The sequence below is a fragment of the Phyllobates terribilis genome, unplaced genomic scaffold (genome assembly GCF_046119375.1).
Source record: "Phyllobates terribilis strain yellow unplaced genomic scaffold, ASM4611937v1 Scaffold_1__5_contigs__length_1240528914, whole genome shotgun sequence".
Taxonomy (NCBI): Eukaryota; Metazoa; Chordata; class Amphibia; order Anura; family Dendrobatidae; genus Phyllobates; species Phyllobates terribilis.
In genome coordinates, this window is record NW_027362761.1 from 178,748,267 (window position 1) to 178,764,168 (window position 15,902).

The window sequence follows — 15,902 nt, forward strand, 5'->3', positions numbered from 1 at the left end:
CTTTGTCGTCAGCATGACGGACAGGTGTCCAGTCCAATAGCATAGCGCTCACTAGTAAGTGACTAGCCAATAACGGAGGCTTCCATTCCATAGGAACCGTGACTACGGCATCCTGAGTGGGACAATCTTTCAGCATGAGTTCTCAGATGGGAAATGTGCAGCGCTCCCGGCCGCAGAAACACCGGAACGTGACGGTTTACAAGAACGACAAGTATGACAGCAGCTCCAAGACCAAGGTGGGAAGCGCTCCGCAGTGTGTGGCCATGGCTGCCGCCAGGGCCCTGCTCCACACCTCCACTCCACAGAGCTCTGTACACATCTACAAGCTGGGTGCTGTAGAGTTAGTGGTGCCCACCAGGAGCGCGCATCTGGTAGGCACAGGGGCGGACGTGGAAATCATGGGGCCCCATAGGAAAAGGCCTAATAAGAAATATATATATATATGTGGGCGGTGTCACAGAAGAGAATATCTCAGAACTTTACTGCCCATGAAAAGTAGTTCTGCTCCTATTGAAGCTCCTTAGTGTTCCCGTGCACTAAAATACTCCTCTCATGGCCCCCATACAGTATAGTACCCCCCAAACACAGTAAGATACTGCCACAGTGACCCCAACGCGGTATGGCGGACCCCACACGATTGTCCGCGCTGTATGGCGGACCCCACACGATTGATCGCGCGGTATGGCGGACCCCACACGATTGATCGCGCGGTATGGCGGACCCCACACGATTGATCGCACGGTATGGCGGACCCCACACGATTGATCGCGCGGTATGGCGGACCCCACACGATTGTCCACTCTGTATAATGGCACGTATACACTATATAATGACACCCACATTGCCCTCCAAACAATATAATGGCCCTCCGCGCAGTGTAGCGGACCCCACACAGCACTCCGCACCAGGGCTGTGGAGTCGGTATAAGATGGACCGACTTCAACTCCTAAACTATATAATAAATTGGGTACAGTGGTTCAATGCAGTTTGGGGGGGATATTTTTTTCATGGGAATTTGGGAAAGTTATGAAATGGCCTATAAATGTCTGTCCTATTCCTGATCTAAGGGTCTAGACTTTTAGCTGAGATGAATTTGTGCTACAGTAAATTTATCACTTAAACATGAGCCATGTATGAGGGAGTCGGAGTCATGGAAATTGAGGAGTCGGAGGTTTGGCTTACTGACTCCACAACCCTGCTCCGTACAGTGTATGGGACCCCACACAGCCCTCCACATAGTGTAGTGGACCCTCCAAATAGTATGATGGCCCCTCAAATAGCCCTCTAAACAATATGATGGTCCCCCCAAATGGCCAGCTAAACAGTATGTTGGCCCCTCCAAATAACCTTCCAAACAGGTTGATGGACCACATAAAGTGCTCATTAATTAAAAAAAGAAAAAAATACTCACTTCTCCCTGATCTCCTGCTGATCCGGTCTCTGCAGCATGTGGTCTGAAGCACATCTTGGCACAGATGGCGCGATGTAGTGATGACATCAGACACACAGGGAGAATGATGGAGGAGGGAGCGTCAGCTGACAGCTCCCTTTACATCATTGCTTTCAACTGTAATCTCATCCAGGATGCCAATACAGTTGAAAGTGTGATGCCGGGCACAGGGGCCCGGCGCTGGCATCGGGCCCTATAGTGGCTACTTGGTCTGCTGCTATTAACTGTACACCACTTTATCACTAAGTAATAATATATATAATGTGCGGATTCTGCAGTATGGCCATACTATGCCACAACATAATGCCCAGCCACTCAATGCCGCAAACCCATTATTTTGCAGGTGGCGTCCCATCAGTAGTGCCAAAATATTGGGGGGCTGGTTCTGAATATAGACCTTATAAACAAACAAAAAAAACCCTGGTATGTTCTCACCATGGGAACCATGTAACCACAACTGGAAGGACTGTATGGGACCACCTTCACTCTCTGATCAAGGGTGCAAAGTGTAACTTTATAATTGGTATATGAGTGTACCCCTATTCAAATGCCTGGTGAGAAGAAAATCTGATGGTGGTACAGTGCGTAAATATACATTTACCTCCAAAAAGCCCTTCTGAATGCTATCCTGTATGGTGAGGGTCCTTCTTTATATAAGAAAACAAGATGTCATAATGCCAACATATATATATGATAGACAACTCCCATGGTTCATTACATTAAAAGCCGACCAGGGATTCTGAGTAGTCTCTCCGTGTGTGCTGTGTATAGGGAGAGATCTGTCCGTCTTGGGGAGTGGGGCGAGGAGAAGCTGCCAAGGCTTTCCTCTGACTAATCATCAGAGACCTATCGTCCACAGACGGCTTTCCATAGTATGTGTTCTCCGAAATGCTGCAGCACTTCAGAGTAAATCATTCCCAGCTGCAATAATATTGCCAGTGTCTGATTCATGCTGCCCGTGGCTCAGACACCGTGAATCAGCTGATGGGTTCCCTTTAAGAATAGCAGACCGATGCCATCATCATACTAGCTAAACTCCAGAATAAACATCTTGAGGGATGTACCATAGTTCTCAGAATGGTGCCATTTTCGGTGGGTGTTTTTTTTTTTTTGATGGATAAAGCTTCAAAATTCCCTTGTTGCGTCTTCAACTGCAGACCCATTCATGTATTCAGGCAGCAGATGTGCTTTGGGGGTATTTCTGATTAAAAAAAATAACCCAATAAATGTTTGTCTTTCTGTATCCACATGTTCGGTGTCTGAAAAATACATCCTCTAAGTCTAATAGACACAATTATGAAAATATGTGTATTTTCAAACCAGGTTATCCCTGAATCCGGTGTTAAAAAATATTGGGATAATGACTGATAATACTCGTTGAGGGGTTTAAGGAGGTATATTTCAAAATAAGGCCACTTTTGTGGGGTTTCTTTTGTTCACACAGTGTAGAGCCTCTTCTAGCATCATATGGTTTTCTTCAACTAATCCTGCAAATGGTGTCCTGGAAGCCCTAGGCTACTCCTTTACACTTCCAGGCCCTGCCCTTTGGTCAGACAGCAGATTAGGGCCACTATTAGGCCTTCGATATGGGTATTTCTCAACTCGAGAGAAATGGATGTTCACATTTATGTGAAAACATTTCTGCGGTTTCCCATTTCTGTCGCATCTGCATTGTGATGAGACAGTAACATTACCCCTGCAGAGTTTAATCTTTGTTAAGGATACCTTTTATGACACCATTGGGCTGAAATTATTTATTTTTTTGTTTTTTTTATTGATGTGAAAGTTAGCCCCACAAGTGAATGGGTAGGCATCTCGGTGCACTTGCAGTCTTTGGCACACTACCTGATAGTCAATGGAGAGCAGAAGTGACGTTATGCCGCAGATTCTTTGTCTCCATTGCCAATCAAGAGGCGGGGGTGGTGCTGTCTTCGTGTGCTTGGATACCAGTGCACTTGCAAGCCTATTTTACTTATTAATATAGCAATAAAAGCTTCATTTCATTGCTACTGCTAAGCAGATGACACCATACAAGATATCCTTCATAATGTTCTACACTGCCCTATTCTTCAGTACCGCTGCTTGCACATTACTGACAGTTTCCCTCTAAATTAATTTCTTGGGGCAGATTAATCTTGATGTGTGTATGTGTGTATATATCTATCTGTACATGAGAACTGATAGACCTTTCCTAGTGATTTTAGTCTATTGTTCACCACTGTGCATGTCATCCTCTGAAAAATCCTACACTGGAAAAAAGACTTCAAAGGCATAGTGTAAACGATACAACTTCCCGAGCCTTAGATGTGTGCGATGGGCAGCTTCAAAGTAGTCTAGGTGTGTGAATGTTATATTTGTCGTCTATTTCAATCTATCCATCTCTGAATCCCCCACCCATCCCAAAGCAAGCAACTAATATACTAATTTTCTCACAATAATACCTGCCAGAATCCCCAGCACATCTTTTGCAGACCCAGCACGACAACATCATTGTGGCGTGACGCATGCATGACAATGCCCTCGGCCTACCAGTTAGAAGAAATGGCAGGTATTACAACAGATAGAAGGCGGATCGCAGGGCTCATGTCCAGTAGCCACAGACTATTAATGTAGCCGCCAGAGCAGGGTCCTGCAAATCCATTTGCTCGTCTCTTCAAGATATGTATGATATCAAGTCTTGTGGGATGATTGTGCGATGCCTCCAGGTCATCAGTGTGCCAATTATCGCCACTTGTCACAGCTAATAGATAAGATCTTTCTTTTCAAGAATTCTACCACTCTGGCAGATTGCAACGCACATAGACCGAGATGTACGCACTGTTTAACACCAAACTGGAATGACCAAAAGAGGTGCACGGATTTGAACCTCTGCACATACAGATAGGCGGATTAGAAGAATGGTGCGTAGTCCTCCATTCTGTACCGCAGGTGAAATTGACCTCACTCCACCGCTGTCAAAGCCTATCATGGTGCATAGCAAGATTAACAGCTCGCTGTTACATTGATTTGGTCGTGGAACCAGTGGTGCTGTTATTTCTCACAAGTCACCCAGGAGCTGGTTTTCAACACACCAGACCACATGTTGCTCTTGCCACGCTTGTATAGCCAAAATGTGCTACCACGGCCTTCAGCATCTCCAGACTTGTCTCCCCTCCAGCACGGACATCATTGGTCGATAATTACAAAGTGAGCGGCCAGCAGCGGATCTTGATTTGCATGCCCAAGTGCATTCTGCATGGCAGAACATGCCTCAGATAACCATTAATTGATAGCTGTCAAGGTGTTTTTAAGTGCGTGTATTTTTGCACCCGGCACTCATACTCGATTCTGAACATATTTAGACAGTTTTGGAAACTTTGGGTTAGATTCATCATTTGTGGATTTTTTTCAAGTCCCTTTTCTTTTTTGACTAGTGGTTTTTGCAGACATTTTTTGCACTAAGTTCATCAAAATGGCGCATGTGATTCATGGACTTTGAACAAAGCACAACATTGTCTTTTCCTCTGTTCTATAACTGGTTTCGCGACTTCTTAGTGGTAAAAGTTGCACATTATGCAAAAATGTCATAAATAAAGGCACGAAAATAACTGGCGTATGTGAAATCACTCTTTGGAGGGACTGGAATTGAGTTGTGTCAAATTTTGTGACTTCTTCAAAAAGTTGCATTTTCTGAATTGTTCTACAACATCTGGCAAAGCCACATTGACGTAAAAATCTGAAAACTAAACAACAAAAGACAACTCATTAATTGAGTAGCATTCACGCTAAGAAACTGGCAGAAATGCAATGATGAATTAGGCCCTTGTTTCTATTTCCTTATTGTTTGCATATCGTTAATTCATTAATATGTGTTTCCATCCTGTGATTTTTTATTATTCCCACAACTTTTCTTCTTGTCAATATTGATGAGTGTATGTATGTATAAAATACATATTGTTTTCTATAAATATGAATTATCATTGTTTACAGATCTTAGTACACTCGCTGTGCGTCTGCCTTCGTTGCTTGCGCGCGTCTGCCTTCGTTGCTTGCGCGCGTCTTGGTGCGCGCCTGCCTTCGTTGCTTGCGCGCGTCTTGGTGCGCGCCTGCCTTCGTTGCTTACGCGCGTCTGCCTTCGTTGCTTGCACGCGTCTTGGTGCGCTCGGTGTGCGTCTGCCTTCGTTGCTTGCACGCGTCTTGGTGCGCGTCTGCCTTCGTTGCTTGCGCACGTCTTGGTGCGCGTCTGCCTTCGTTGCTTGCGCGCGTCTTGGTGCGCGCCTGCCTTCGTTGCTTGTGCGCGCCTGCCTTCGTTGCTTGCGCGCGCCTGCCTTCGTTGCTTGCGCGCGCCTGCCTTCGTTGCTTGCGCGCGCCTGCCTTCGTTGCTTGCGCGCGCCTGCCTTCGTTGCTTGCGCGCGTCTTGGTGCGCTCGGTGTGCGTCTGCCTTCGTTGCTTGCACGCGTCTTGGCGCGCGTCTGCCTTCGTTGCTTGCGCGCGTCTGCCTTCGTTGCTTGCGCGCGTCTGCCTTCGTTGCTTGCGCGCGTCTGCCTTCGTTGCTTGCGCGCGTCTGCCTTCGTTGCTTGCGCGCGTCTTGGTGCGCGTCTGCCTTCGTTGCTTGTGCGCGTCTGCCTTCGTTGCTTGCGCGCGTCTTGGTGCGCGTCTGCCTTCGTTGCTTACGCGCGTCTTGGTGCGCGTCTGCCTTCGATGCACACCAAACGCACCAAGACGCGTGCAAGCGTCTGCCTTCGTTGATTGCACGCGTCTTGGTGCGCTCGGTGCGCGTCTGCCTTCGTTGCTTGCACGCGTCTTGGTGCGCGTCTGCCTTCGTTGCTTGCATGCGTCTTGGTGCGCTCGGTGCGCGTCTGCCTTCGTTGCTTGCACGCGTCTTGGTGCGCGTCTGCCTTCGTTGCTTGCACGCGTCTTGGTGCGCGTCTGCCTTCGTTGCTTGCACGCGTCTTGGTGCGCGTCTGCCTTCGTTGCTTGCACGCGTCTTGGTGCACGTCTGCCTTCGTTGCTTGCACGCGTCTTGGTGCGCGTCTGCCTTCGTTGCTTGCGCGCGTCTTGTTGCGCTCGGTGTGCGTCTGCCTTTGTTGCTTGCACGCGTCTTGGTGCGCGTCTGCCTTCGTTGCTTGCACGCGTCTTGGTGCGCGTCTGCCTTCGTTGCTTGCACGCGTCTTGGTGCGCGTCTGCCTTCGTTGCTTGCACGCGTCTTGGTGCGCGTCTGCCTTCGTTGCTTGCGCGCGTCTTGTTGCGCTCGGTGTGCGTCTGCCTTTGTTGCTTGCACGCGTCTTGGTGCGCGTCTGCCTTCGTTGCATACGCGCGTCTTGGTGCGCGTCTGCCTTCGTTGCATACGCGCGTCTTGGTGCGCGTCTGCCTTCGTTGCATATGCGCGTCTTGGTGCGCGTCTGCCTTCGTTGCATACGCGCGTCTTGGTGCGCGTCTGCCTTCGTTGCATACGCGCGTCTTGGTGCGCGTCTGCCTTCGTTGCATATGCGCGTCTTGGTGCGCGTCTGCCTTCGTTGCTTGCGCGCGTCTTGGTGCGCTCGGTGCGCGTCTGCCTTTGTTGCTTGCACGCGTCTTTGTGCGCATCTTCATTTGTTTGTATATTTGCATGCTTTATATAGTGTGTGTAATACATATTGCCATGAGTAGAGCTAAGATGTGCATTCTCAGTGTCCGCCCCATTCGTTGTCTGTTGGTAAGTTATTAGAGGTCAGTGATTTACCAATTGTTATCCCATTATGCAGGTATTTCTGACCTAACTATAGATACGTGAGGCTTATGGTTGGCATTCACTTGTATTCTGCAGTAGTATGGCCAGTTATTGCTTATTCGGATCAGTAAACAGTACCTGTGCCAGCACTGCACCCGAGTGTGTTTGATTTGCAGCTGAAAGTCCTATATTTTTTAGATAAATATATCATTTCTCCTTATGTATATTGACTTTTATATTTCTTTTGTTTTAGAAGATAAACTCCAAAGAACATGAGGGAGTATGCCAGCGTTGCAAGGATGTGCTGGAATGGCGTGTGAAATTCAGAAAGTACAAGCCATTGTCTCAGCCTAAGAAGTGGTAAGTGCCAGCCGTGTGCTACCTAGCTGTGCTGCTCCAGTGCCAGGGAGTGTACTCGGGCTCCACAAGCTTCCTGATAATGCCTTTGGGGAAAACTCGAATGAGTTTAGAAAACAATAAAGCTTTTATCTGAAATCTGAAACTTCTTCCATAAAGCGCATGGCTGCCACATTAGTACTATATATAAAACCGTTCTTGAAAGAGATCTATCTTTAAAAGAGGAATCAATGTTACTTAAAGAAGCACTCCCACCAAACTTTTTTTTTTTTTCCCTAAATCTTTGTAAATGTTTAATTTATGTAGTGTAGGTTCAGTAATATGCTCATGAGGCTCATGCGGACTGTACTGTGCTGTCAGGTCAACAAGAGGAGAGGGGTCACTCTGAGGGCGAGGAATGGGATAACACATTGGATGATGACGAGGTTGAAGAGCCAAGATAGGGACTTTAGAATATCACCCTGTCTCCCCTATCAGCCAGGAGGTCTCCACTTCCCCCTTTCCCTAGAGGCTTCCTTTTCCTCTTCCCTTTTTGTTGCACTAAGTCTTTCCCACACCTTGCGTGACATTAGGCTTACATTGTAAGGCCACGACTCCACTATCAGTATTCTGTCAGTATTTTTTCTCAGGAGCGGGAGCCAAAACCAGGAGTGGGTGATAAATGCAGAATTGGTGACTTGTTTCTATTATACCTTTTCTCTGATTGTTCCTCACCTGGTTTTGGCTCCCACTCCTGAGAAAAAATACTGATCAAATACTGATAGTGGGGCCGTGGCCTAAAAGTGACTTCTGGCTCACACACAGACCCCAACATGGTACAGCAAGTCAGAATAGACGTCACATGATAAGAGGACTGGAGCGGCGCTGCAGACTGAGGAAAACAGCGATCGGTGAGTATATTACTGCACTTGCACTACACTTTGGTAATAAAAGACTTGGTGGGAGTCTTTCTGTGCCTGATCCACACCTGGCTGTATGATCTCAGCCAAGTATGTTTGACTCTGAAATGCTGTGACATTTCAGAGAAAAATATACTTTAAGTAGCCTCCGGACCGAGCCACATGGGTGACTAGCCAGAAAGGCTTGTCACCACACACGCAGCAAGAGCCATCACTTCAGGGGAACCGGTGGGAGAAATCTCCAGGGACCCACCTGTCCGACAAGTCTCTCGTGTGGCTCGGTCCCTTCTCGGCTTTTAATAAGTAAGCTTTTCTCCATAACGTTGCAGTGTCCAAATTTGAGATCTTTGGTTCCAACCACCATGTCTTTGTGCAATGCAGAAAAGGTGAATGGATGGACTCTACATGTCTGGTTCCCACCGTGAAGCATGGAGGAGGAGGTGTGATGGTGTGGGGGGTGCTTTGTTGGTGACACTGTTGGGGATTTATTCAAAATTGAAGGCATACTGAACCAGCATGGCTACCACAGCATCTTGCAGCCGCATGCTATTCCATCCGGTTTGCGTTTAGTTGGACCATCATTTATTTTTCAACAGGACAATGACCCCAAACACACCTGCAGGCTGTGTAAGGGCTATTTGACCAAAAAGGAGAGTGATGGAGTGCTACGCCAGATCACCTGGCCTCCACAGTCACCAGACCTGAACCCAATCGAGATGGTTTGGGGTGAGCTGGACCGCAGAGTGAAGGCAAAAGGGCCAACAAGTGCTAAGCATCTCTGGGAACTCCTTCAAGATTGCTGGAAGACCATTTCCGGTGACTACCTCTTGAAGCTCATCAAGAGAATGCCAAGAGTGTGCAAAGCAGTCATCAAAGCAAAAGGTGGCTACTTTGAAGAACCTAGAATATAACACATATTTTCAGTTGTTTCACACTTTTTTGTTAAGTATATAATTCCACATCTGTTAATTCATAGTTTTGATGCCTTCAGTGTGAATGTACAATTTTCAAAGTCATGAAAATACAGAAAAATCTTTAAATGAGAAGGTGTGTCCAAACTTTTGGTCTGTACTGTACATCTGTGTGACCAAGTAGCTTTATCTTTTTAAAGAGACCTTTTTCACTGAAATTTTTAATTGAAACTGATTACCTCCTCCAGGGCTGTGGAGTCGGAGTCTGTGTCCATTTTGGTGGAGTTGGAATCGGAGTCGGTATAAAATGGACCGACTCCGACTCCTAAAATATATAATAAATTGGGTACAGTAGTTCAATGCAGTTTGTGGGGAATATTTTTTTCATAGGAATTTGGGAAAGTTATGAAATGTCCTATTCCTGATCTAAGGGTCTAGACTTTTAGCTGAGATGAATCTGTGCTACAGTAAAGTTATCACTTAAACATGAGCCGTGTATGAGGGAGTCGGAGGTTTGGCTTACAGACTCCACAGCCCTGGTCCTCCTCCAATATGTGCTGCTTCACTGCAGCGCTTTTGATATTGCAGCATGGCAACTCTGTCAGCGTTTTTACAGCATCTTTTCACCCATAGAAATCAAGGAGAAAGTGTAAAAAAAATGCTTCAAAAGATGGAATAGTCATTTTTTGCAGTGTTTATAGAGAATACAACTAATTTTCATAACAGGAACCTATCGTGTCAAAATACACTATTAACCTGTTGATATGGGGGCAATCTGCAGGTTAATATCATTCTAATACCATGTGGCCACCGCACTGAAAGACAGGCTGTCGGCAGGAAATGGACTTTAGTCCTCCCGGAAAGCTCCAGCTTTCAGTCATAGAGTCACCAATCAGTACAAAGTGAGCAGCAGCTGTAACACCCCAACGCTGACTGACAGCAATGCATTAGCGCTGAGCCGGCTGTCAGTCAGTGACGTGTCGTGATTACAGCTGCCGCTCACTGTGTACTGAGCGGTGACTGAAGCTGCATTTCCATTTCCTCATCGTAGCCAGGCTTTCAGTGTAGCGGCCTCACTGTTTCAGAACGCTATTAACCCCATATCCTCAGGTTAATAGCGTTTTTAATATGATTGGATCCATTTAAACATGTACTGTGGACAAAGCACACATGTAATCAGCACCCAAAAAACTCTGCACATAAAGTGACACAAACGCAGAAAAACAGGCGTTTTGGCTGCTGAAAAAAACGCAGCAAAAAAGCTGCATGTGAGCATAGCCTTATAGTAGGATATGTTTGTCATACAACATCCCCATTCTTAATTGGACTACTGCAATTCTAATAATGAACCATACCCTACAAGCACTTTTTACCTTTTGTGCCTTCCATATTTCCTAATAGAGTGGAAGCTTGAGAGCAGAGCCCTCACTCTTCTTGGTATGAGTTACTCTGTAACGTCTGATATTGTCTGTACATGTCACCTCAATTGTAAATTGCTGGGGAATATATTGGCTCCATATAAATAAGATATTAATGAGTACTCCTAATAATTAATATTAGATTGCTACTACACCACGTAAAGGTCTCGACTTTCTCTGAGGTCAGTGCCTCTCAGGGTTTGGTCTGCCTCTTCCTTCTTGAGTACCCGAATAGTAAAGTTCAGGGTCTGTACCGAACACCTAGTGTTCCAAACATCAGCTGTTTCAACGCTGTCATCTGCATGATGGCCCGAGAAACACCGGCGGCTCTGATCGGCTGTAAGATTATTGCCGCTGGTGTGATGACCTTGTGAGCCAGCAGCTGTGACCGGACGTTAAAAAGTTTACCGCCAGTCACAAGAATCGGATGATGAGAGATTACTACTCTCATGAGCTTATGACTGTTGTCACTGATAACAGTGAGAGCAGGCGCCGCTGATGGGGAGTATTCTTCAGCCGACCCCTTTGCTGTAAATAAATAAGTTAAAAAAATAAATAAATTACGTGGGGTCTCTTCTATTTTTGATAACCAGCGCACGCAAAACTGACAGCTGCAGGCTGCAACCCTCGGCTGTCAGCCAAGCTAAAGCAGACAGCTGGTGGTGGGTATTCTCAGACTGGGAAGGGGCCATAGTTATTGGCCCTACCCAGCCTAAAAATAGCAGCCCACAACCGTCCCTGAAAAGGCGCATCTAGTAGATGTGCCTTTTCTGGCTTTTTGCTTGGCTCTTCCCACTTGCCCTGTGGCAGTGGCAAGTGGGGTAATAGGTTTGGGGTTGATGTCAGCTTTGTTTTGTCAGCTGACATCAAGCCCAGAGGTTAGTAATGGAGAAGTGTCTGTAAGACGCCCCCATTACTAACCCCGTAGTCAGATTGTAAAAATAAAACACCGCAAGAATTTATTTGAAATATTGGCACAGACTTCTTTATTGAAATAAAAAAAAAAAGCATTATATTCACTTTTATGCCTAATCCACGAAAGCCCTTGTCACCTGTAAAAGACAAAAAATAATAAACCATCATAATACTCACCTGTCTAACGTGAAAATAATCCATATGTGTCCCACGACGATCTGGATGAGTTACAGAGCAGTCACTAATGCGATTACGCTCCTGTGTCAGTGTGAGCCGGCTGGCGGGGATAGCAGTCGCATCACTTATGTGACCGCTATCCAAATCATCCAGATTGTCGTGGGACAGTATGGATTATCTTCACGGAGGACAGGTGAGTGATGTGGTTGTTTATTATTTTTCTTCTTTTCCAGGGGACATGGGCACCGGTGGATTAGGTGTAAAGGTGAGTATAACTGTGCTTTTTTTATTTCAAATAAAGGTGTCCATGTCTTTCTTTCAATTAAATGATTTTATTCTAGCTGTGTCTTTTTTACAATACTAACTATGGAGTTAGTAATGGGGGCGAAACAGTTGCTATGATGTGACCTTACTGTACTTGTTAATAAATAAATTAAAAAAATACACGCTGGGGTCCTCAATTTTCATAATCAGCAGATGGAAAGCCGACGGCTGGGGGCTAATGTTAATTATCTGGAAAAGGGGACAATCTCCCTTAAGGTTCCCAGGGTATTAATAACAGCTCACAGCTATTTGTGTAGCCTCCACTAGTTATTTTATGGGGGGACCCCAGAAAAAAAAAAAAAAAGACGTAGGGTCCCCCCCCCCCCATGATTTCAAACTCTGCAAAGGCTAAACAGTCAGCTGATGCCCCCATTACTAACCCCATAGTAAGATTGTTAAAAAAAATTAAACAAACACTGCAAGACTAAAGTCCATTATTTGAAATAATGACACTCCTTTATTGAAATAAAAGTAAAAAAGCATTATACTCACATTTACGCCTAATCCAACGATGCCCATGTCCCCTGGAAAAGAAGAAAAATAATAAACAACCATATCCCTCACCTGTCCGACATGAAGATAATCCTTACTGTCCCACGACGATCCGGATTATTTGGATAGCTGTCACATCAATGGTGCGACTGCTATCCCCGCCAGCCGGCTCACACTGATACAGAAGCCTAATCGCTCATGCAGTGTGTAGCGCTGAGCTGCCATGAGAAAGTACACCAGAGTGCAAAGCTAATGAACCCCAGTGACCTCACTTACGGCACCGCTCGCTGCTTGAGAAAGTTCTCATGCAACGAGCGGTGCTGTAAGTGAGGTCACTGGGGTTCATCAGCTTTGCACTCTGGTGTACTTTCTCATGGCAGCTCAGCGCTACACACTACATGAGCGATTAAGTGACTGCTCTCCAACTTGTCTGGATCGTCGTGGCGCACATATGGATTATTTTCATGTCGGACGGGTTAGCATTATGGTGGTTTATTATTCTCTTTTACAGGGGACAAGGGCTTCAATGGATTAGGTGTAAAGGTGAGTATAATGCTTTTTTATTTCAATACAGAGTCTGTCATTATTTCAAATAAAGGACTTTATTCTTGCTGTATTTTTTTTTTTTTTTTTTTTTGCAATCTGACTATGGGGTTAGTAATGGGGCGTCTTACAGACACCTCTCCATTACTAACTTCTGGGCTTGATGTCCGCTGTCAATATAAAGCCAACATCAACCCCACAGCCATTACCCCACTTGCCACCGCACCAGGGCAAAGGAAGAGCAGGGCAAAGCACCAGAATTGGCGCATCTACCATGTAGATGCGCCTTTTCAGGGACTGTTGTGGGCTGCTATTTTTAGGCTGGGGAGGACCAATATCCATAGCCCCTTCCCAATCTGAGTTTACCAGCCCCCAGCTGTCTGTTTTTAGCTCGACTGGTTGTCAAAAATGGGGGGGGCAATCCGTTTTTTTTAATTATTTATTTAAATAATTAAAACAAAATGCGTGGGACCCCTCTATTCTTGATAACCAGCCATGATATAGCTGATAGCTAAAGGGTTGCAGCCCGCAGCTGTCAGTCTTGCCTGCACTGGTTATCAAAAATAGAAGAGACCCCATGTCTTTTTTTAAACATTTTTTTATTTATTTTTAGCACAGGTGCCGGCTGATGAATACTCCCATCATCGGCGCCTGCTCTCTGTTATCAGCAACAGCAAGCACAGGCTGATGAGAGTAGTACTCTCTCATCAGCTGACGCTTGTGATTGCCAGAAACCTTTTTAGCGCTGGTCACAGCTGGGAACCGCTTCTCTCTGACTGGCGGTAACGATCTTACTGCCGATCACAACATGTGTTTGTCACATAGATGACAGCGTGGGAAACCACAGATGGTTTGGGCCCCCCATTCATTTGAATGGGGTTTGGGTACCATTCTGGTACCGGAACTGAACTGTTTTTTAGATGTTCAGCCGAAACCGCCCATCACTATTCTTGAGTATAATGTCCTTTAGGCCATGGCCCCGCTATCCGTATATGGTCAGTATTTTTTCTCAAGAGTGGGAGCCAAAACCAGGTGAAAACTTTTCTCTGATTGTTCATCATAGAAACAAATGCACCAATTTTGCACTTATCACCCACTCCTGAGAATAAATACTGACCAAATACTGATAGTGGGGCCATGGCCTTAGGTCGGGGTCACACTACCGTACCAACACCGTTGAGTGCTATGCTATAAAGCATAGCACTTTGCCCAGTGTTAGACTCAATTCACTCGCACCCATACAAGTCTATGGGTGCGAGTGAAACATCAGACTGCACATTGATGTCGTCCAAGTGCAGTCCGATATACGCCGAGTCATGCCAAGGAGGAGATGGAGAAATTACTTTCTCCGTCTCCTCCGCAGCACAGTAGCATGACACTCGGCTCACGCTCGCAGCAGAGCAGGAGCCAAGGAGCATTAGCATAGCATCCTGCTCTCGCATCAGATGCCATTCGCTGGTGTCACTCTGCCTTTACACTCCGACTTCATGTTTCCTGTGTTCCTGGAAGATGTGGGAACACGTCTCGACATAATGTTCACAAGCTGCCTAGTAATTCATATAGATCCCCTCAAGGTTATTTTACGACTAGTCTTGTGTCATATGAGCAGCTTCTGAGAACGTACAATCCAGAGGGAGTTTTGGTTATATTAGAGGATATTCTCTTCCGGACAATACACTTGGTCTTTATTTACATCCATTACATCCTTTGTTTTCAGTAAACTATGATCCTTCTGAAATTTAGTGGTTGGTGATTTTTCCTTATCATGATCTAAGACTTTTGATGATCGATGTGGAATAACGATTGAATGATAAAAAAAAAAAAAATCTTCATTTGTTTTCTGGACTAAAAAATGTTCATGGTCAATGTGTTTTTGATGAATTCCTGTTCATAATTGACCAGATTATCAAGAAATGTTACAAATCCGATCCGATTAATGATTTTACATATAAGGGGGCCATCTTGTACATTAATGGCAACTCCAGCTCTGCTGTCAGTGGAGATGTGGTTGGAATTGCCAGTCATTTGTTTGGGATTTCCGACCACCTCTCCACTCACAGCAGCAAGTGATGGAGCCCCCCCCCGTTCACTAGATGGATGTTTGTCCTATTGTTGGGATGCGCTTATACTGTACAAATCCCATGGATATGCCGTTAATGTACAAGATGGGAATATTCTTTTGCAAGTGCATAGTAATCTCTAGCATTTCTGCAACAAAATCCACACAATTAGGGTATGTGCACATGGTCAGGAGCCGCTGCGGGTTTGATGCTGTGTGTTTATGCAGCGTCAAACTCGCAGCGACTAGATGTTACAGCATAGTGGATGGGATTTCTAGAAATCCCATGCCCACTATGCGTCTCTGTACACTTGCTGATCACACGCGGAAACTGACATGCGTCTTTCAGACCCGCAGCATGTCCGTTTTTCTTGCGGGTTTGCATGTGGACATTCCCCATAGACTAACATCTATGAGGAAAGTCCGCATGTGAGAGAGAGAAAAAAAAAATAAAAAAAAAAATGGCACCGCTCATTTGCATAACGAGGGCGGAAGCCGCCGGTGGCTATTCTGCAGCATCAGGGCCGTAGGCAGCTCCTGATTGTGGGCACATACCCTTACTATTACAACTATGCATGTTTGGTATCGCTGTAATCATACTGACCTGTAAAACCATATTTCCCAGTCATTTACTGTATAATGACACAATAAAAATTAAAAAAACTGCT

At 45.7% G+C, this 15,902-nt stretch overlaps 1 protein-coding gene across 2 annotated transcripts in view; it reads left to right on the forward strand.

Moving 5' to 3' along the window:
* Positions 1-41: 41 nt before the first annotated feature.
* Positions 42-15,902, forward strand: part of CUNH9orf85 (chromosome unknown C9orf85 homolog) — a 30,680-nt gene continuing 14,819 nt past the window's right edge. Inside the window, exons 1-2 of one of the 2 annotated variants that reach the window (XM_073652704.1) lie at positions 42-236; positions 7,396-7,499. In XM_073652704.1, coding sequence (XP_073508805.1) covers positions 135-236; positions 7,396-7,499 — 206 coding nt within the window. In that variant the 5' untranslated portion in view covers positions 42-134. Of the gene's footprint in view, positions 237-7,392; positions 7,500-15,902 lie in introns of both variants that reach the window. The other variant, XM_073652694.1, reaches the window with a different exon arrangement.